This window comes from Hyla sarda, chromosome 9 (genome assembly GCF_029499605.1).
Source record: "Hyla sarda isolate aHylSar1 chromosome 9, aHylSar1.hap1, whole genome shotgun sequence".
In the NCBI taxonomy this organism is placed as follows: domain Eukaryota; kingdom Metazoa; phylum Chordata; class Amphibia; order Anura; family Hylidae; genus Hyla; species Hyla sarda.
The window spans coordinates 156,110,130-156,132,757 of NC_079197.1; the positions used below are offsets into that span (position 1 = coordinate 156,110,130).

The 22,628-nt window shown below is 45.7% G+C and overlaps 1 protein-coding gene across 11 annotated transcripts in view; it reads left to right on the forward strand.

The window, feature by feature from the left end:
• Positions 1 to 22,628, forward strand: part of LOC130290510 (5-hydroxytryptamine receptor 2A-like) — a 575,216-nt gene that overhangs the window by 534,457 nt on the left and 18,131 nt on the right. For all 11 annotated transcript variants that reach the window (XM_056538243.1, XM_056538242.1, XM_056538249.1 and 8 more), the window contains one exon: positions 21,628 to 21,828. In XM_056538243.1, the coding sequence (XP_056394218.1) occupies positions 21,628 to 21,828 (201 nt within the window). The remainder of the gene's footprint in view (positions 1 to 21,627; positions 21,829 to 22,628) is intronic.

A 22,628-nucleotide genomic window follows, 5' to 3' on the forward strand; every position in this document is an offset into this window, starting at 1 on the left:
TAAAGTGATTGGCAGAGCATTGAAGTGGGTTATCAAAGGTACCATGTGTGCAGGTACTAAATGTGAGTCCTGGTACCTTATGGATAGCTTGCCCTGTGTAGTCCTTTGAGACTGCCGCAACACAACTTCCGAGTCATCAGGAGTTCCTTCACTTGAGGATTCTTCAAGAATTTCAGTCCCCGAGGGACCAGCTGGAGGGCTGGAAACGGAAGCAACATCTTCGGTTGAACTGAGGGGTTCTCTTAAGACAGATGGAGTAGTGGCATCAATGTCCGGAGCAGTCACTGGAGCAGGACTGATGTTAGGTGTAGCACCCAATGGTGGTTGACAGGGGGCAACAGCTACGGGCAACTGACTGGGTGGTGCAACCAGTGTCGGCTGACTGAATGGAGCTGGGAACGGTATGCCCGAATACATGGTGGGCTGTTGACATGGGAACAAAGGAACGTCCATAGTGGGATGAATTCCCTCTCCCGGCACATATTCCCTCATTGGTCTTGGTGGAGGTGGAGTAGAAATAGCAGGAGGATCAGAAGGAGTAGGAGGAGATGGGCCAAGCATATCTTCTTTCCGGCACACTTTTATCCTATTCCAGTGAACCACCTGTGGCTTGAACCCGTCTTTTTGAATCTCGTACACGTCTGTTTCAGGATAAGGAACCGCAGTGATGGTGTATGGCTCTGTCTCCCACAGAGATTCCAGTTTATGGGTTCTAGGACATTTTCTGAGCCACACTTTATCTCCAAGTTGGAAGGGCTGAGCCGAAGAATGTCAATTATAGTCTTTCTGCTGGCGTTCATGAACTTCACCCATTTTCTTCTCAACGATGTCCTTAGCTTCCTCAATTCTTCGTCGATGTTCTAACACCCGACCTTAGGAAGCCTTAGAAGAATTGTTGAAAGGTGCCTGAAGCCCGAAGGTCCGATCCTTTGGCAATTGGCTGTGTCAGCCCATCATCAAGAAAAAGGGCGTATACCCCGTAGAGCAGTGAACAGTGTTGTTGTAAACTTCCAGAAGTTCTGGCAGCAGCTGAGGCAACTCTTCATGCTTTGAGACAGAGGCTGCTCTGAGCATCTGGATGAACACTTGATTGATCCTCTCACAGAGTCCATTCCCTTGGGGATGGTAGGCCGTCGTCCGGAGTTTCTTGCAGTCATGCAACTGGCAAAGTTCCTGGAACAACTGGGCTTCAAAGGTGGTCCCCCAATCCGTGAGAACCGTTTCAGGACACCCCAAGGGTTGGATCCAATGCCGATAGAAGAGTTGAGCAGCAGTCTTGGCGGTAAGATCCTTGATGGGGACCACGACCACCCACTTGGAATAATGATCCACCATTGTTAGAGCATGGCAATAGCCAGATCGAGTGTGGGCCAACTTCACATGGTCCAAGGCGACAATTTGATTCGGTCTTACTGTACAGATGGGATGCAAAGGGGCTCTGGCGTCCCTCCGGGGGTTCTTTATCACGTTGCACACAGAGCACTCACCACACCATTTCTCGATGTCTCCCCGCATCCCAATCCAGTAGAATCTTCTTCTGATGGTAATCTCCGTCTTATGGACCCCGAAGTGGCCGGATTGATCGTGATAGTCATTCAGAACCATGGCTGCATCCCTCCTGGGGACCACAATCTGGTGTATGCGATCTTCTCTGACGGGTCCAGGGAATTTCGGTAGACCAACCCCTTGTGCAGGAACAGGCAATTTCTCTGCCGCCACAGCCGCTTCAATTCAAAGTCTCCATGGGCCTTCTTGTGGAGACAATAGTCAAGGAGATCCCCGATAACTCTGCTCTCATCCTGAAGCGTCTTCCAGGTGGACAGATCTTCAGAGACTTTGGGAGATTCAGGTCCGTCACCCGCCTGGGCCGTTAGAGCATTCTGGCTCACGAACCTTCGGTAGAAGGGAGGCATCTCTACATCTTCCCACACATCTTCAGTAGGGGGTGCTTCTCCCGGGGCCATGCGAGAAAGTACATCCACATTAACATTGGTTTTTCCGCTGCGGTACTTGATGTTAAAATCATAGTTGGCCAACCGAGAGGCCCAACTTAGCAGTGTTCAAATGGGCCAAGGGGTTGTTATCAGTTTAACCGTGAAGGGAGTAGCAGCCAGATAGTCTTTAAACTTCTCAGTAATAGCCCAAACCAGGGCCAGGAGTTCCAGTTTGAAGGAGCTATAGTTAGCATCATTCTTCTCAGCACCTCGAAGATGCCAGCTGGCATTTGCAATCACCCTCTCCTTGTCATCTTGCACTTGAGATAAGACCGCCCCCAGACCTTCAAAGCTAGCGCCTGTGTATAAACGGAACGGCAGGCTGTAGTCAGGATATGCCAATATGGGGGGTTCCATGAGGGGATACTTCAGGGCTCGAAAGGCATCTTCTTGTTCTTTGGCCCACTGGATGGGAAGCCTCCCATTATAATTATCCCGGGCAGTCCCTCTCAGTAACTCGGTCAAGGGTCCAGCAATTTGAGCAAAATGAGGGATGAAACGCCGGTAATATCCAGCAAACCCCAGGAAACTTCGGACGTCTCGCACCGTCCTAGGTGTAGGCCACTCTTTCACAGCACTCACTTTGTCTGGATCAGGCTGGACTTCTTGAGCACTGACGACATGTCCTAAGTAGTGCACTTGAGGCTTTAACAAGTGACATTTAGAAGGTTTAACCTTGAGTCCATGTCGGATAAGAACTTGGAAAACTTCTTTCAGGTGATCCAGGTGTTCCTGATATGTTCGAAGAGTAGACTATGACGTCATCTAGATACAACAAAACACTCTGGAAGTTAAGGTGCCCTAAGCATCACTCCATTAGGCGTTGGAAAGTAGCTGGTGCATTGCACAGTCCAAAGGGCATACTTTTGAACTCAAAGAGACCCATGGGGGTCACAAATGCGGTCTTCTCTCTGTCCTCTTCTGCCATTGGCACCTGCCAGTAGCTGCTCATCAGATCCAGTGTGGAAAAGTATGCGGCAGACCCCAACGCAGTCAAGGATTCTTCAATGCGTGGGAGAGGATAGGCATCCTTATGAGTTATGTTGTTTAGTTTCCGGTAATCCACGCAAAAATGGATGGTGCCTTCTTTCTCGCCGGCAGCTCGCTGGCCTGGGGGTGACAAGTGAGGGAGAGATGTATGCAGTGCACAGACAATATCATCAAAACAGTGCCTCATAATATTCATGCCTAAAATGAAATCAGCCGCTCCCTCATCCCTAACATTTGTGACAATCACCCCTTGTCTTCCTAACACATGTTTTCCCACCTGCACCGTGGGCTCCCAGTAACCATGCCTGGGTACTGGTTTCCCGTTCCCTGCAATTACTCTGAAGTCCACTTCCTGAGGGTCACACAACCTTTCTGGGCCCCAGTATTTATAGACAAACCCCTGTGGAATAGTGGAAACCTGAGACCCCGTATCTATCAAAGCTTGTAACCGGACACCTTCAATCATCACCTGTACATAAGGACAAGCAGCTACATACATAGACAGTCCCTTCTTGTCACTGGTTGATTCTGGACCTTCAACCTCTACTCCTGGGGTGCGGTCCTCGACCCCAGGGGACGCCCATTTAAAGCCCAGCATTGACTCTTCCAGTGTCCATTCTTGTTACAATAACTACTGACAGGTCTCTGGCTCCCCGGTGGTCTCACAGGAGAAATACTAGATGGAGTGACAGGGCGAAGGTCAGCCTTCTTAGGTGGTGGTGTTGTAGATCTAGAAGGATTTGGCCGTACCGCCATTTCTTTAAATGTCTTGGCTAACTGTTCAATGTCCTGTTTAATGTCTTGTAAGTCAGCTGTCCAAGGACTAGAAGAAGGTGTTGGTGGGGCAAATTGAGAAGGGATAGGTGGCTGGGGCGCGGGTCCCGGAGATTCAGCAGCGGGGCCACTAATCTCCTCTGTCTGGTGTCCCGACTCTATTACTTTAACTGCGAGTCTCTTAAAAGCTGGAAAAGCCATGTCGGGATTTTGCACGGCCAGCATCCTAAGTTGGGCCTTGTCCCATTTGTTTAGCGCCCCTTCTATAAAACGGTCCATCAGTACTCGATTGCACTGATCGGGCGTGATGCCGTCCAGTTTCTGTACCGCCTCTAATGCGCTCTGCAAAGCCACTGCATATGCTCGGAGGGTTTCACCTGGTTTCTGGCGTCGTTCATAGAGTCGAAGGCGTACTTCCGAGGGGGAGTGAGATTCAAACACTTGAGACAGTCCTTCAAAAATCTGTCCCACGCTGGCCTTATTAGCCACTGGCCAGGTGTGAAGTTCTTCCAAGGCGGGTCCCTGGAGTTCTCCCAGAAGCAGTTGTACCTGTTGATGAGGGGGAAGTGCATAAAATGCAAAGAGGCTGTAGAATTTTTCTTTAAAGTCTCTTAAAGGTGAGTAGAAGCCTTGATAGAGGAATGGCTGTGGATATAGTGTTTCTGGATTTTGCTAAAGCGTTTGATACTGTCCCTCACAGACGTCTGACAGGTAAGTTAAGGTCTTTGGGTTTGGAAATTTTAGTTTGTAACTGGATTGAACACTGGCTCATGGATCGTACCCAGAGAGTGGTGGTCAATGATTCGTACTCTGATTGGTCCCCGGTTATTAGTGGTGTACCCCAAGGTTCAGTACTGGGCCCGCTGTTGTTTAATTTATTTATCAATGATATAGAGGATGGTATTAACAGCTCTGTTTCTATCTTTGCAGATGACACCAAGCTTTGTAGCACGGTACAGTCTATAGAGGATGTGTATAGGTTACAAGATGACTTGGATAGACTAAGTGTCTGGGCATCCACTTGGCAAATGAAGTTCAATGTGGATAAATGTAAAGTTATGCATCTGGGTACTAATAACCTGCATGCGTCGTATGTCTTAGGGGGGATTAAACTGTCAGAGTCACTGGTAGAGAAGGATCTGGGTGTACTTGTAGATCACAGACTACAGAATAGCATGCAATGTCAGGCTGCTGCTTCCAAAGCCGGCAGGATATTGTCATGTATCAAAAGAGGCATGGACTCAAGGGACAGGGACATAATACTCCCCCTTTATAAATCATTGGTACGGCCTTACCTGGAATATGCTGTTCAGTTTTGGGCACCTGTCCATAAAAGGGACACTGCGGAGTTGGAAAGGGTGCAGAGACGCGCGACTAAACTAATATGGGGCATGGAACATCTTAGCTATGAGGAGCGATTAAAGGAGTTACAATTGTTTAGTCTTGAGAAGAGACGTTTAAGGGGGGAAATGATAAACGTATATAAGTATATTAATGGCCCATACAAAAAATATGGAGAAAAACTGTTCCAGGTTAAACCCCCCCAAAGGACGAGGGGGCACTCCCTCCGTCTGGAGAAGAAAAAGTTTAGTCTCAAGGGGCGACACGCCTTCTTTACCGTGAGGACTGTGAATTTATGGAACGGTCTACCTCAGGAACTGGTCACAGCAGGAACAATTAACAGCTTTAAAACAGGATTAGATACATTCCTGGAACAAAATAAAATTAATGCTTATGAAGAAATATAAAATCTCATCCCTTCCCCAATATCGCGCCACACCCCTACCCCTTAATTCCCTGGTTGAACTTGATGGACATATGTCTTTTTTCGACCATACTAACTATGTAACTATGTAACTATGTAATGTAAAAGGGTCACCATTGTAGGTGGGAAGCACAGGATTCCCCAAGAAGACAAGTTCAGCAACTGGGGCTCCCAACACATAGGGAGAAACTGAAGGTGGACTAGTTGGGTCCTGTTCCGCCTGTGCTGGAGGTCTTGCTGGCATCACAGGCAGAGCACGTCCTTGGGAGGTCGAGAGCGTTGGTGAAGGCGGCAACATTCTTCTGGCTTGGGGTGGAGACCCCACTGGTGGGGCCACTGGAGCATCGCCCCCTTGCTGTTCAGGTGGAGACTGTGGGACTGCAGATTCTGACATTTCTGTATTTGGTATGCTGGCCCTTTAAATAGATCTTGGATTCTTAGATCCCAAAGAAATACGTAGTTGTTCTTTAATCTGGAACTTGAGAGCGTAGATTTCAAATTTGAGAGCGGTGACCTTAAACTCAACAGCCTTTCACTGAATTTTGAGTGCGTTGATCGGCAGCTGAAGCGACTCTATACCGGACTTCAATTCAGCAATCTGATGTCTCAGAGTCCCGTACTGTTCCGGTTCCTCGCAGCTTCCCACCCGCTGTGGCACTCTGCGCCTCTTCTCACGCTGAGCTGTCTCTCTTTGTTGGTTTCTGGCTCTAGGCTCCGACAAAATGGCTGCCGTGGCACCGAGAGCTTCGGTGGGCGGGGTCTCTGGATCACGTGCACCGGGATGTCCCGCGCTAACTTGTAGCTCCGCTGTACTGTTCACCTCCCCCCTTACTTTACATGCGCACTTCCTCCACACAGCACCATGTGCGCAACCCCTTACTCCGGAGTTTAAATCACAGTACATTAATCCTGTTCGTGCAACGCCAAAAAGACTTTGTGGTAGCCCTTGGGGGGTGTATGGTAGTGGTGGTATGGTATCGGTATATGAGGGGTTAATGTTAACCCAATGGTTCGTGACGCCAGGCTGAGGGCTGGTATGCTGAATCAATGTTCTGGCCTATCGCCGCCCTTCCCAGTAATGATAGGTGCATGAAATGACTGAAGGTCCACAAAGAGATTGAACTTGAACGTGAACAACTTTACTGAAGTGAATTCGGGTAGAAAAACAGACATGGTGCACATCTACAATCTTGTATAATGATCTGATTGCTTCTCAGCATAATATCAAAAACTAACAGGTTGTTAGTATACATTTTTGATCAAAAAGTACAAGCCCACTCGCCACGTCAAGGCCACCTATTTAGAGTGGGTCCCTAACGTCCCTAGCATAAAATGGCGCAGCACCGAGCGGCGACCACCACCGCCGCGACACCAATGCCCACAGGGGGGAACGACCCACCGGCAGAGCGGCCCCAATGCCACTCAAACCAGTCTATGTGCCGCACCCACCTGCAGACACGGCGCCACGGCAGTAACGGACACCGCACAGCACCACACCAGTGTGAACAAGGTGCAATGGCTCACTTACCATGCTCTCCCAGTCAGACTGGGAGGCTGCTAGGAAAGAAATGACCCATGTGTAGCTAACTACTACTTATATAGGGTTGGGCTGAGGGGGTGGGGAAGAGTGCAGACAACATGTTCAAACAAAAAAAAAAAGAGGGGATAGAAATCACAGTGTGAATTCGGGTAGAAAAACAGACATGGTGCACATCTACAATCTTGTATAATGATCTGATTGCTTCTCAGCATAATATCAAAAACTAACAGGTTGTTAGTATACATTTTTGATCAAAAAGTACAAGCCCACTCGCCACGTCAAGGCCACCTATTTAGAGTGGGTCCCTAACGTCCCTAGCATAAAATGGCGCAACTTTACTGAAGTGCTTGCAATATCCACAGCACAGGAACAGTCTCATATAAACAGTCCTTAGGTTACTTAGTGACTGACAGTTGTTGCAGACCTTGAGTTAATTATTCAGTCACTGAATTTAGGGAGAGATTTGCAGATCCGTCCAGATTTAGGAGAGTTATTAGGTCCGGTGATGCTGCAGAGTGTTTGGAAATTGATACACTCTATAATTAGATTGTTCAGCCATCGCCGCAAGGCTCAGGCCTAAGTCACTGCGTAAGTTGCTGTGCAGATCCTTCTCTCATGACAGCCCACGAGGTAAGAGAGACAAACATGGCCGCCGCTCCCTTATATGGGCAGGGGGCGGGGCGAATCTGATTGGTCCGAACATCTGCCATTCACCATTACATGGTGTAATGGGATTGCTTCCGTCACAGGGCCTTAAAGGTCCTTAAGCTTAATACCATAGAGTTCACCGAGTCATATGACCCACAGGTCCTGCAACGCTATGGAAACAAGTAATTAACCATTTATTTACATATATGTTATCCTATTTACATTAATCTTTGCATAAAATATCGATCTATAAACTGAAATAGAGGCGACTAGGGGTAGACTGGATGACAGGGACCTAGGGACTCTGGCTATGGGGACCCATACATGAATAGGTACCGTACAGGGTTCATTTGTTTTTTAACTTTGAATGGGCCTAAAAATCGAGGCCCAACTTGTAACTGGGTACCCGGAAACGTATGTACTTCGCAGAAAGCCATACCTTGTCACCAGGGGGAAAAACAGGAGGGACCCTTCTCTTCTTGTCGGCGTGTCTCTTCATAAGGGAAGACGCCATTAGAAGAGACTTTCGAGTGTCAAGCCAAATAGAGGAAAAATTTTGAGTCAGTTCATCCACCGCAGGAACTCCAGAAGGAGTGGGAATGGGGAGGGGGGGAAGAGGGTGATGGCCGTACACCACAAAAAATGGAGACTTGGAAGAGGATTCAGAGTTTTTTAAATTGTAGGAAAATTCGGCCCAAGGTAGAAGGTCGACCCAATCATCTTGACGGGATGAAACAAAATGTCGCCAAGTATCTGGTTCACTCTTTCCACTTGACCGTTGGATTGTGGGTGATAAGCAGAAGAGAAATTTAATTTGATTTTTAATTGACTGCAGAGTGCCCTCCAGAATTTTTAAACAAATTGAACACCTCTGTCAGAGACGATGTGCGTGGGAAGCCTGTTGAGACAAGAAATTTGAAGAAAAAATTGTTTCGCCAATTGTGGCACGGAATGAAGACCTGGCAGAGGGACAAAATGAGCCATTTTAGAAAAATGATCAACGACCACCCAAATGACTGTGTTGCCATGAGAAGATGGAAGGTCAGTGATGAAATCCATAGCAAAATGGGACCATGGCTGTTAGGGCACTGGCAGAGGAAGCAGAAGACCTGCAGGCTTCAGGCGAGGAGTTTTATCACGGGCACAAACTGTACAAGCCCGAACGAAATCAGTCACATCCTTTTCCAGAGAAGACCACCAATATAGTCGGGAAATTAACTGAATGGATTTTTTTATTCCAGCGTGGCCCGCAAAAAGAGAGGAGTGACCCCATTTGAGGATCTTGAGGCGAAGACGTGGATGGACAAAAGTCTTTCCAGGAGGAATTTGCACCAGAGAGGCTGGGGCAGAGGAGATCAGGCACTCAGGTGGTATAATGTGCTGTAGGGGAGCTTCAGAGTCGGAGGCATCGATGGAACGTGATAGAGTATCTGCCCTGACATTCTTGTCAGCAGGACGGAAATGTATTTCAAAATTGAAGCGGGCAAAAAACAATGACCATCGAGCCTGGCGAGGATTTAACCGCTGGGCGTACTGGAGGTAAGATAAATTTTGTTGGTCCGTGTAGATGATGATGGGGCAAATGGATCCTTCCAAGAGATGTCTCCACTTCTCAAGCGCCAACTTAATGGCCAAAAGTTCATGGTCTCCAATGGAATAGTTCTTTTCTGCAGGAGGGAATGTTTTGGAGAAGAAACCGCAAGTGATGTTTTTTCCAGCGTTTTTTTGAAGAAGAATGGCTCCAGCTCCAACCGAGGAGGCGTCAACCTCAAGGAAAAAAGGCTTTGTTGGATCAGGCCTGGACAGGACCGGAGCCGAGGCGAGGGCGGTCTTGAGTCGGTTAAAAGCTTCACCCGCTTGGGGAGGCCAAGATCTTGGATTTGCGTTTGGATAGCACGAGTCCAGAGGGGCGTGGCCAATCCAATATCGCAGAGAGCTTGTCAGGATCCATTTGAAGACCTTGACCCGAGACTAAGCATCCCAGGAAAGGAAGGCTGCTGCGTTCAAACAGACATTTTTCAAATTTGGCATACAGATGATTTTCACGAAGACGTTGAAGCACTTGACGGACATGGAGACGATGTTCCTGTAGGTTGGAGGAAAAGATTAGAATGTCGTCTAAGTAGACTACCACGCAAGTATACAGCAAGTCCCAAAAAATTTCATTAACAAAATCTTGAAAGACTGCAGGGGCATTGCAAAGTCCAAACGGTATGACGAGAAATTCAAAGTGACCATCTCTAGTGTTAAATGCGGTTTTCCATTCGTCACCCTTACGAATTCGAATGAGCTTACATGCGCCCCTTTGATCAAGTTTGGTGAAAATTTTTGCTCCACGCAGTCGGTCAAAGAGTTCAGAGATGAGTGGCAGAGGATAGCGGTTTTTCACTGTGATTTTATTAAGACCGCGGTAGTCTATACAAGGGCGTAGAGACCCGTCTTTTTTGGCTACGAAGAAGAATCCAGCTCTCTGGCTGGGGAAGAAGATTTCCGGATAAAACCTCTTTTTAGGTTTTCCTGAATGTATTCAGTCATGGCTTGTTTTTCCGGAGCGGAGAGTGGGTAAATCCTACCACGGGGGGGGGGGGGGGGGGGAGGTACCAGGAAGCAAATCAATAGGGCAGTCGTAGGGCCTGTGTGGTGGTAAGACCTCTGCTTGCTTTTTACAAAAGACGTCAGAATAGTCCTGATAGGGCTTAGGAAGGCCCGGCAATGGTGTAGCGATGGAGACTCGACCGGTAGGAACAGACTTGAGACATCGCTTGTGGCAGCAAGATCCCCAACTCTTAATGTCCCCAGTGGCCCAGTCGAGGATAGGTGCGTAACGTTGGGGCCAGGGCAAGCCAAGAAGAATTTCTGAGGTGCAGTTGGGCAATACAAAAATTCTATATTTTCATGATGGTGAACTCCTACGCTCATGAGCAGAGATTCCGTGCGGTAAGAGCACGGTGCAGACCAGTCTTTCTCCATTCACGGATGAAATGAAGAGCGGTTTGACTAGACGGGTAACAGGAATATTGAATCTGTTGATGAGAGAGGCTTCAATGAAATTTCTTGCTGAACCTGAGTCCAGAAAGGCCACAGTGGAGAAGGATGTATTAGTATTAGCGGGTACAGCAATCCGCACAGGTATAGTCAGTCATGGAGAGGAAGAATTCACACCTAGCAACGCCTCTCTCACGTTAACTAGGTGCGTGCGTTTCCCTGACGCGGAGGACGAATAGGACAGTCCTTGAGGAAATGTTCGGTACTAGCACAGTACAGGCACAAGTTTTCGTTCCTGCGGCGAGTCCTCTCTTGTTGGGTCAGGCGAGACCGATCCACTTGCATAGCCTCCTCGGCGGAAGGCACAGGAACAGGTTGCAAAGGACACTGGAAGAGAGGTGCCAAGAGAGGAAACCGCCTGGTGCGAACAAGATCCTTTTCCTGGCGAAGCTCCTGGCGTCTTTCAGAGAAAGGCATGTCAATGCGGGTGGCCAAATGGATGAGTTCAGACAGGGTAGCAGGAATTTCTTGTGTGGCCAGAACATCTTTGATGTGGCTGGATAAACCTTTCTTGAAGGTCGCGCAGAGGGCCTCATTGTTCCAAGCTAGCTCAGAGGCGAGGGTGCGGAACTGTATGGCGTATTCGCCCACTGAAGAGCTCCCTTGGACGAGATTCAATAGAGCCGCCTCGGCTGAGGAAGGCCGGGCTGGCTCTTCAAAGACACTGCGTACTTCGGAGAAGAAGGACTAAATAGTAGCAGTGGCAGGATCGTTGCGGTCCCAAAGCAGTGTGGCCCAGGACAAGGCCTTTCCAGACAGCAGGCTGACCACGAACACCACCTTAGACTGTTCTGTAGGAAACTGGTCCGACATCATCTCCAGGTGTAGGGAGCACTGGGACAGGAACCCACGGCACAGCTTAGAGTCCCCATCAAACTTATCAGGTAGGGACAGGCGGAGTCTGTGGGCCGTACCAGGGGAACAGAATCTAAGGGGTTACTGGTTTTCACCAGAGCCCGCCGCAAAGCGGGATGGACTTGCTGCGGCAGGTAACCCCCAGGTCGTTCCACCCGATAGCGACTCAACCTCACTGACAGCTGAGACAGGCGCGGGACACAAGGACAAGGCAAAGGCAAGGTCGGACGTAGCAGAAGGTCAGGGCAGGCTGCAATGGTTCGTAGTCAGGGGCAACGGCAAGGTCTGGATACACAGGCAATAGGCACACAGGAATGCTTTCACTGGCACAAAGGCAACAAGATCCGGCAAGGACAGTAAGGGGAAGTGGGTTTATAAGGGAAGTGAAGGGAGTGATTGTGAACTGATTGGACCAGGCACCAATTATTGGTGCACTGGCCCCATTAAATCTGAGAGACCCGGCGCGCGAGCGCCCTAGAGAGCGGGACCGCGTGCGCCGGGACTGAGCAGGAGGACGGGGCAGGTGAACGGAACGGGATGCGACCCACGGGCAGGCACGTCCCGCCGCATGGATCGCATCCCCCCTGGGGGACACAGAGCAGCGCTCCCGGTCAGTGAGTCTGACCGGGGCGCTGCAAGCAGAAGCCGAACTCTGCGAGCGCTCCGGGGGAGGAGCGGGACCAGGAGCGCTCGGCGTGACAGCGGTGTAAAAAGTGTCTGGTTGCTTTTTTGGTAATAGTCGCAGTAGATAATCTACAGTAGGTTTAATTGTAATTCTATGTGTTGGGTTTAGTCGATAAAGCAATGTAATGGTGGCAGCAGGTGGTTCATTAGAAAGAACAGCAGGAACTTCATCAAAAATAGGTAAAGACTCATTTTTTTATGGTACCAACCAGTTATAATGGTAACAGCAATAACAATAATAACAGCCTGGGTAGAATAGTATGGTATGGCTGTTTCTGCTTAATATCATACAACAGAACATGGCATTCCCATAGCTGCTTATAAGATCACATTGTACTATTATGTAATGTAACCAAATATAAATAAGCTTTAGTATAGCTCTAATGCAGACCGATCAGCATGTGTTTCTGTTCAGACTAACGTATCACTCCATCTACCTCTACAATCACAAAATTCTATCGGGAAATTACTTAAACTATTGTTAGTCAATGGAGCATATTGACAGTAATGAATAAAATAATGATGATATTATTTTATTGAGATATATTGAAACATAAAAGGATACAAAATATTTACACTCACTCCTTATTTTATTGTATGCTAACACAAATAACTAAGAAAACAATCACCTCAACAGCTCAATACATTTAAGCATGTGGACGGGGTCAAGACAACTTGCTGAAGTTCAAGCGGAGCATCAGAATAGAAAAACCACACCAGGTGCCGCTCCTGTCAGCTAGGAACAGGAAATGGAGGCTACAATTCACACAGGCACCAAAATTGGACAATGGAAGATGGAAGAACGTTGTCTGGTCTGATAATTCTCAATTCCATCTGTGACATTCAGATGGCAGGGTCAGAATTTGGCATAAGTGACATGAAAGCATGGATCTATCCTGCCTTGTATCAGATTCAGGCTGGTGGTGGTGTAATGGTCGGGGGACATTTTCTTGGCACACTTTGGGCCCCTTAGTACCAATTGACCATGGTATGAACACGACAGCCTACCTGAGTATTGTACAGGAACAAACAGAAAGGGTCGGCACTCGAGGCCGTGGTGGTGCACGCGGACAGCAATGCAATGGTAAGAAAAGAGATCCTGACACTCACTATTTTCTTCTGCCAAGTGTAATGTGTTTATTACACAGTTGAAGTACAAAATGATGCGTTTAAGCAAAAGCCTTACTCAGACCATCAGTCTGAAAAAGGCTTTGGCCAAAACGCGTCATTTTGTACTTTCACTGTATTTAATAAACAAGTTATACTTGGCAGAAGAAAATAGTGAGTGTCAGGATCTCTTTTCTTACCTGAGTATTGTTACTGACCATATCCATCTCTTTATGACCACAGTGTCCCCTGTATCTTCTGAAGATACTTGCAGCAGGATAAAGCCCCAGGTCACATGACATCATCTCATACAGGACAATGAGGTCACATGACATCATCTCATACAGGACAATGAGGTCACATGACATCATCTCATACAGGACAATGAGGTCACATGACTCCAATGGCCTCCACAGTCACCAGATCTCATCCAATAGATCACCGCTGGGATGTGGTAAACCGGGAGATTCTCATCATGGATGTGCAGGCAACAAATCTACAGCAACTGTGTGATGTCATCATGTCCATATGGAGGAACTGTGTGAGGTCATCATGTCCATATGGAGTGAAATCGCTGAGAAATGTGTCCAGCACCTTGTAAAAAGTATGACAGGAAAAATGAAGGCAAAAGAGGGTCCAACCCCGGATTAGTATGGTGTTCCTGAGAAAGTTGCCAGTGAGTGTATATAATATTAATATGTCCCATGATGACCATTATAAGAGTTTTCTGACCCAGCTAATGTACACGTGAATGGGGAAGCACCAGAGTACAAGATAGGTAGTATCACTTATAGAAAGTTGAACTATGGCTCTTAAAAGGTGAGGAGGAAAAAACCAAACAGCAAAAAAACTAAATTTCCGAGGTCCACAAGGCCACAACCTGCTGAGTCCTCAAGGGGTAAAGGGGTTAAAATAGGGAGTCAATGATAAATGTGCCACTAGATAAACCATCCAGAACCTTCAATGTTAAGAAGTTAGAGAGTTCGCGAGGCAGAAATATAAATGGCATTCCATGGCAAACCTAATTTTATCCAGTGTATCAAAGAAAAATAAATATATTGTTTGCGGCGAGTGACTAGACTACAGAATAAGCGATTTTGCAGCTTAGAAGCACCGAAAGAAAAGAGAAAAATAGCCTGACAAATCTCATCTTGATGGAAGAGAATGTTCCGTGCATGGCTCCTCGCTGATTGAAAAGCTTGAAATGTCCAACATCTACAAAGAAATAACATTTATTTAACAAGTGAATAAACCAAGGACTTGAGTTTACTGACCTTATGAATTTTTGCCGAAGACTTACAGGCCACCACAGGGCAGATCCATGTAAAATATTTTATTCCATGCAGTCTTTTACAATATGTCAAGTACAGCAAGTAACTCTTGCAGGTTAGGAATAAGCTCCTTAGCTTAAAGGGGCAGTCCGCTGCTAGACATCTTATCCCGTATCCAAAGGATGGCTGGGACCCCCGCGATCTCCATGCAGCACCCAGAGTTATGAACAAATGCCAGGTTCCGGCGGCAGTGGTTGTGACGTCACACCACGCCTCCTCCATTCATGTCTATGGGAGGAAGTGCGATGGCCGTCACGCCCCCTCCCATAGACATAAATGGAAGGGGCATGGTTTGACGACATGACCACTGCTGCCGGAACTCGGCGTCTGTTCAGAACTCTGGGTGCTGCGTGACCTTTGCATAGGGGATAAGATGTCTAGCAGCAGAGTACCCCTTTAGGCCAAGGAGCTTATTTCTTACCTGCAAGAGTTACTTGGCGTACTTGACATATTGTAAAAGACTGCATGGAATAAAATGTGATATTTTATATGAATCGGCCCTGTGGTGGCCTGTAAGTCTTCGGCAAAAATTCATAATGTCAGTAAACTCAAGTCCTTGGTTTATTCACTTGTTACATAAATGTCATTTCTTTGTAGATGTCGGACATTTCAAGCTTTTCAATCAGCGTAAAGACTGGGTGCTGCGCAGAGATTGCGGGGGTCCCAGCAGGGGGATGCCTGCAATCAGAAATCTAATCCCCTATCTTTTGGATAGGGGATAAGATGTCTAGCAGTGGAGTACCCCTTTAAGAGTCAAATCTTTTACATTTCCTTCCCCCGTAGCAGAATAATTGATGGTGTCTGATATTTATTGACTGATCTTCTTGACTTCTTCATTTTTTTTTTGCAAACAAAGCTTTGTATCATTGGTCAAGGACTTTATTCTTTAATTTCATTAGGATGTGCCGCAAAATACAAGAATCAATCCCGTAATTGAAGCGGCGCAGAGAGTCAAATATATATTGATCCTGGTCAGGAAATTTTCCTAAAACCTTCCTAAACAGAAGGCAAAATGTCATCTTGTGAAACATGATCAATGCCAGAATCTGTGACAAAGGAAATGGAATATTTTAGGAAGAAAACGCTCACAATTATATAAGTTGTGAGGTCAAGGTGGCCTTCAAATAACTATAGCTTCCATTGGGAAACCAGCTTCTATTTATGTAAAGAGGTTGTCCAGATAGGTGTCAATGGTATACACACACTAGATGTAGCCCCTGCCGAGATCGGTCCAGTTTATGTGGAGTGTATGACTATCGCTGTACTCGTGTATCTCTGGCTCTCCAATAGAGATGCATGGAGGAGGCCTGTCGACCACCACTTCATGCAGTGGTTGACACAGCTCTGTGCATGGGGAGAGTTAGGGCATCGGACAGCAGATCGCGAGGTCCTAGTGATCGGACCCTTCACGATCAGACGCTTAATTTCACTTAACTGGACTACTCCTTTAAAGGTGTACTCCGCTGCTCAGCATTTGGAACAAACTGTTCTGAACGCTGGAGCCGGCGCCGGGAGCTCGTGACGTCATAACCAACCTCCCATAGACTTGCAGGGCTATGACATCACAAACCCCTGGCGCTGGCTCCAGCGTTCGGAACAGTTTGTTCCAAACGCTGAGCAGCGGAGTATCCCTTTAAGTCAACTAAGATCAGGTTTGGAATCCTTTAATGCAGCAAAAATTGATCACTGGACACAATGATGTTGATAAGAACGTATCACTGAATCCCCTAGTCAATGTTCACAATATAGAGAACATTTGGGCCAGCAGTAGAAGATAACCTCAACAATGTAATCAACAAAATTCAGTTCCCATGGAGTAGACAGTCATACAATTGTTTGTTTTTTTGTTATGTTGCAGCTAGGGATGAGCAAATCTATTTAGAAAGGCCAGGAAGGATATTTTTTGTCCCGGTAGATGTATCACACTGAAAAAAACAATAGGTATATGTTGAGGTCCACCAGTTTTTGGCACCCAGCACCTCCAGATGGCCATGGTGCCCGCATACATACAGTGAACAGATCAAGCAGCAGACAGCTCTTGTAGCTGTGTTGGGTTATTGCAGCTCAAATCCCATCCTCTTCAATAGTAGACTGAGCTGCAATAACCTTGCACGGCCACTACACAAAATGTGGAGCTCCTACTAAGGAGTACATTTCCCTTGTACATTTCAAAACCAGACATGTGCATAAGAGCCTTACCTGATCAGTCATGAACTTATTTCATGCTGCCTATTGGACTGTGAAGCGCAGTTTACATTACCCTGTTTACTCCCTTAATTCTATTTTTTCTTCTTGTTCTATTTGTCTTGTTTTTTTGCAGGTGTGTTCTTGTACTGTGTACTGATTTGGCTTTTTTTTTTATAAAGAATGATTCACTATGTATATGTAGATACAGTGGCTCTGGCAAACAGCTGATCAGTCAGGTGCCTGATGTCTGCAAATATATGATCAGATATAAGCCATCAACAAATAAGTCTTGGAAACCCCCTTAAAGATGTGTAAAATAAATAGGTTAAACATATAAAAAATAAGGACATTAATGCTATTAACTAAACTGTTTAATGCTATTTAATTAATGAGCTGAACATTTCATATTAGATTTTTCTTTAGGGTAGGGTCACACATGCTGTATTTTGCTGCTTATTTTCCTACTCATTGAAGTCAATGGGTAGCAAAATCAGCTTTAGATACTATGCAGCAAGTGTCACCCACCCTTAAATGGGCACTGTCAGATGCAAAAACTTTTGATATGTTGTAAAGCATGTATAACCAATATATTTTGCAATTGCTTTCATTAGAAAATTTCCAGTTTTTCAAACTGAAAAAGCCAGTCAATAACTGCCCCCCTGCCTGCTTGGACACATACTATAAAAGTAGAGACAAAAAAAGAGACAACCGGGAGGCAGCGCCTCGTGTATTACCCTTTGGCAGGTGAGGAATCTACTACACTTACTGGGTGAATAAACCCAGGATTTTAGTGAAGATGGCCGCTCACCTTATAAATGAAGAAATTGCGCATATCACCCCTCATCCGGGGTATCAAGAGATAGGGATCAGCTGCCAAGCCTGATGGTCCCAGGAGGACGAGTATCTTCCTGTAGAAACTGAAGCAGTTTTCGTAGAAAAGGACAACTATAATCCAGGCGCTGCTTAATCCAAAGATGCAAGGATGCAGGGAGGTATTGTAAAACCAGAAGCTTTTATTTGTATTACAGCATACAAGTTAACAGAATCATTTGATTCTGTTAACTTGTATGCTGTAATACAAATAAAAGCTTCTGGTTTTACAATACCTCCCTGCATCCTTGCATTTTTGGATTAAGCAGCGCCTGGATTATAGTGGTCCTTTTCTACAAAAATTGCTTCAGTGGACACATACTAGTCCTGCTGTGTCCATGCATCATCACCTATGTCATGGACACACTTCCTTGATTGACAGCTGTGAGCGCAGGGCTCACACCTGGAGGAAAAATCCTCCCACTGTCAGCTTGTGTCCCGCTACTGTCAGTGAGGACAAGCTGGGAGTTGCAGTTTTGCTAATGCTAGGGGAGATGTGAGCAAACAGCATACTGAGGGAGGGGGCGGAGACCTTCACAGGGAGACCATGCCCCTCCCTTTGAGAGGAATTCAGACTAGTGAGCTAAACTAAAAGTGTAATAAAATAAATAAATAAAGGTGCTAGACACATAAAAATTTGATGTACATGGTCAGGATTAGGTACTTAGTGATATATTAAAAAAAAAATTTGTTGGATCTGACAGGTACGCTTTAAAGTTACCTGTCATATCACAGAAAAATAATGCTTATATATGTTACTCACTAGGTAATGCAGATTCTTTACGTCTTTTTATGTGTCTAGCTTCTGTATGTGGCTCACAAATCCCTCTGTTCTGCTGCTCATTCATTCTGACATCCACTGCTCAGGAAGGGGTGTGTCCGAGGTAAGCACTGAGCCCGCCCTCACTCACCATGCAATCACTTCCTCATTGAGTCTGCTGTGGATCTCTTCATCCAGTCATTGCAGGCTGTTCTGTAACCCCCTCCTCTCTGTTTTCATGCTGCAGTCTGATAGGACAGGAGTGAGCACAGAGGAGTGCTAGTCCCGCCCTCACTTACTGGACTTTGCCAATGCCTGTGCTTCAGCTGGGACAAAGATGATACTTTAGCCAACAGGATTATGTTCTGGATTATATGGGGACCCCTAGTGGTCTTTTTTATATGTCATGATTTCTACAAAAATTTAAATAAAAACATTTTTATTAAGTATATTAGAAATCTTAGTGTTTTGACAAGATGTACAACATATAAAAAAGTTTTTGATTCTGACAGTGCCCATTAGGGTAAAACACCGAATTCTGTTTTTTAATGGACACTTCTCTGGCTTGAACATCTGACCAAGCTTTCATTTATTACAATTGGAAATAAATATCATTGCGCATTCTCATTCATTTACCCTTCATTTAAAGTGCATCAAAATGTCTGACTTGGCACAACTGACTGCACGAGAATTTTAATCTGAACTACAGGATTTCGAATTTGGCTTCTTATTTCCATAAAACAGCCCAGAAGCTTCCATTTATTAAAACAATGTCTTCTCCCTGCAGAACCCTGTAAGTTAACCTCTGCATCACTTAAGAGGCCAGTACACTGCAGTATGTCCCTGGCCAGGCCTCAGAGTAGGGATTTACTGATTAAACTGTGTACTCCAATTTACAATTTTTTAATCTCCATTTTAGAGGACAGTAATGCTGAACGGGAGCGCTTTCATTAAGACGGGCCTCCATCTTTGTGCATACATCTTCATAAATTCCTGGAAAATCTTTTTTTTTAAATCCTGGCAATATGAGAATGTACATTTTGCTTTGATCACCACAAAGAAGAATATTGATATTATATATTGTGTGAAACTAATATTGCAGGGTGTGCACTTAAAAGCAATACCTCATTGACCAGAGAAACGCGAGATAGGATAGGCCAGGGCAAGACAGGCTAGGCCAGGGCAGGATAGGATAGGCCAGGGCAGGATAGGATAGGCCAGGGCAGGATAGGATAGGCCAAGGCAGGATAGGATAGGCCAGGGCAGGATAGGATAGGCCAAGGCAGGATAGGATAGGCCAGGGCAGGATAGGATAGGCCAGGGCAGGATAGGATAGGCCAAGGCAGGATAGGATAGGCCAGGGCTTCGCCACAGCAACCATCAGCTTTGTGAACAAACAGGGGAAATCAAACAAATACACCTCTTACAGTCTCCTTGCACTCCTATCCCTGACCTCTGTTTAGAACTGTCAACAGTTTTAGTCCCTCAAAACTTTTTACAGTCCTATGCAGAGGTCATGGACAGGAGTACAATGAGACTTGCTTTAAAGGGAACCTGACATTCAAAAAAAGTGTTCAAAGTGATATATCAAAAGATTTTATCAGTCAGAATCAGTGTTCAGAACTCGGCCAATGACGAGAACAAGTAGGGAGAGAAATGGGCAATTGAGTGCTTCTCTAGCCGCTCTGTATCCAATCGACATTACAAGGCTGTCCAGGTCACGTGACGTAGATCCGGGAGGGATCACACTAAGCGCACACTTCTCCCGGCTTGTTCTTTTGATTGGTCGGGGTCTAAACCATCACACCCAACAAATCCAAACTATTGATATGTCTTTATGACAAATCAAAATGTATTTCTTCATGACAGTCCCCATTTAAATGAAATCCTCTGTGAATGGACTTTTCTCTGATAGCGATTATTGCCTAACTAATCAACCTATTTAAAATATTAAATGTATTTTAATCACAACATTTAACCTGTATTTTCTCTAAAATGAACCACCCAATCACGTGGTTGCGTTGTTTTTTTTTTTTTTTTTTTTGTTATAGTGCCCATTCAGGGGTCATTTTCTGATGTAATGCCTTTTTATGCCAGAAGAAGATTGATTTATTAGGCACTGTAAATCCTTATGCCCAGGCTAATGCTAACAACTCTGGGTACTGGGCATGGACTGGGGACCAAGAAAGTTGGTCTCATATTATGTAATGCCAGCAGTAACCCATTAGATGTCTATACTGTACTATAATATATTAAAAGAAACTTAACAATTGCAGCTTGGTGCCTAATGTATTGAGGTTATATACTTGTTTATTTTCCTTTCCCCTGAAAGATAAATTCCAATTTTCACTTTGGGTGCAAATACATAAGGCAATGCCTTAATTAAAAAGGAATTCGTTTATTTATTTATTTTGAAAAATTGTTACATTTTTTTATGTTAATTCAAAGTATGAATTATTGTAAACCAAAGGAATACAAGGTGACATCGTAGTAATGAGGACCAATGTTAAAGGGGTACTCCAGTGAAAACATTTTTTCTTTTAAATCAACTGGTGGCAGAAAGTTAAACATATTTGTAAATTACTTCTATTAAAAATCTTAATCCTTCCAGTACTTATTAGCTGCTGAATGCTACAGAGGAAATTCCTTTCTTTTTGGAACACTGATGACATCACGAACACAGTGCCCTCTGCTGACATCTCTGTCCATTTTAGCAACCATGCATAGCAGATGCATAGCAGATGCATAGCAGATGTATGCTAAGGGCAGCATGGTGGCTCAGTGGATAGCACTGCTGCCTTGCAGTGCTGGGGACTTGAGTTCAAATCCCACTAAGGACAACAATAAATAAAGTGTTATTATTATAATAACGTCAGCAGAGAGAACTAGGGTTGTGATGTCATCAGAGAGCATTCCAAAAAGAAAAGTACAGGACAGATTAAGACTTTTTTAATAGAAGTAATTTACAAATATGTTTAACTTTCTGCCACCAGTTGATTTAAAAGAAAAAGGTTTTCACTGGAGTACCCCTTTAAGTTGTCTTGTCTTTAATTTTGTACTTTATTGTCTCCCTGCAGATTACGTCTGGCCTTTGCCGCAGAAGCTGTGTCCTGTATGGATCTCCTTGGATGTCTTATTTTCTACGGCATCTATCATGCATCTCTGTGCAATCTCCCTTGATCGATATGTAGCAATACGTAACCCCATAGAGCACAGCCGCTTCAATTCCCGCACGAAAGCTATGATGAAGATTGCTGCTGTGTGGACCATATCAATAGGTAAGAGGTGAAGTCTTTGTTTTTAGCTGCAAGGAACTTTTCTCCTTACACTGGAAGGTGATAATACCAAATGTTGATCCAGTTATCTTTCTTAAAGTGGTACTCCATTGCTAGACATCTTATCCCCTGATCATGGGGGGTTCAGACGCTGGAACCTCCACGATCTCTGTGCAGACACGAGGTGTTCTGAACATTATGTTCAGAACCCCAGTTCGGGAGGCCGTGGTTGTGATGTCACACCATGCCCCCTCCATTCATGTCTATGGGAGGGGGCGTGGCAGCTGTCACGCCCCCTCCCATAGACATGAATGGAGGGGGTGTGGCGTGTCGTGGAGTGACTTAGGACCAAATTTCTCCTTACACTGGAATGTGATAATACCAAATGTTGATCCAGTTATCTTTCTTAAAGTGGTACTCCGTTGCTAGACATCTTATCCCCTATCCATAGGATAGGGGATAAGATGTATGATCACTGGGGGGGAGTCCAGCCACTGCAATCTCAGCGATCTCCATGCAGATACGAGGCGTTCTGAACATTATGTTCAGAACCCCAGTTCCGGAGGCCGTGGTTGTGATGTCACACCACGCCCCCTCCATTCATGTCTATGGGAGGGGGCGTGACAGCCATCACGCCACCTCCCATAGACATGAATGGAGGGGGTGTGGCGTGTCGCCACGACGGGGCTTGGAGTGACGTCACAACCACAGCCTTCCGAACCGGCATTCTGAACATAATGTTCAGACCACCATGTGCCTGCACGGAGATCGTGGGGGTCCGAGCAGCGGGAACCCTGTGATCA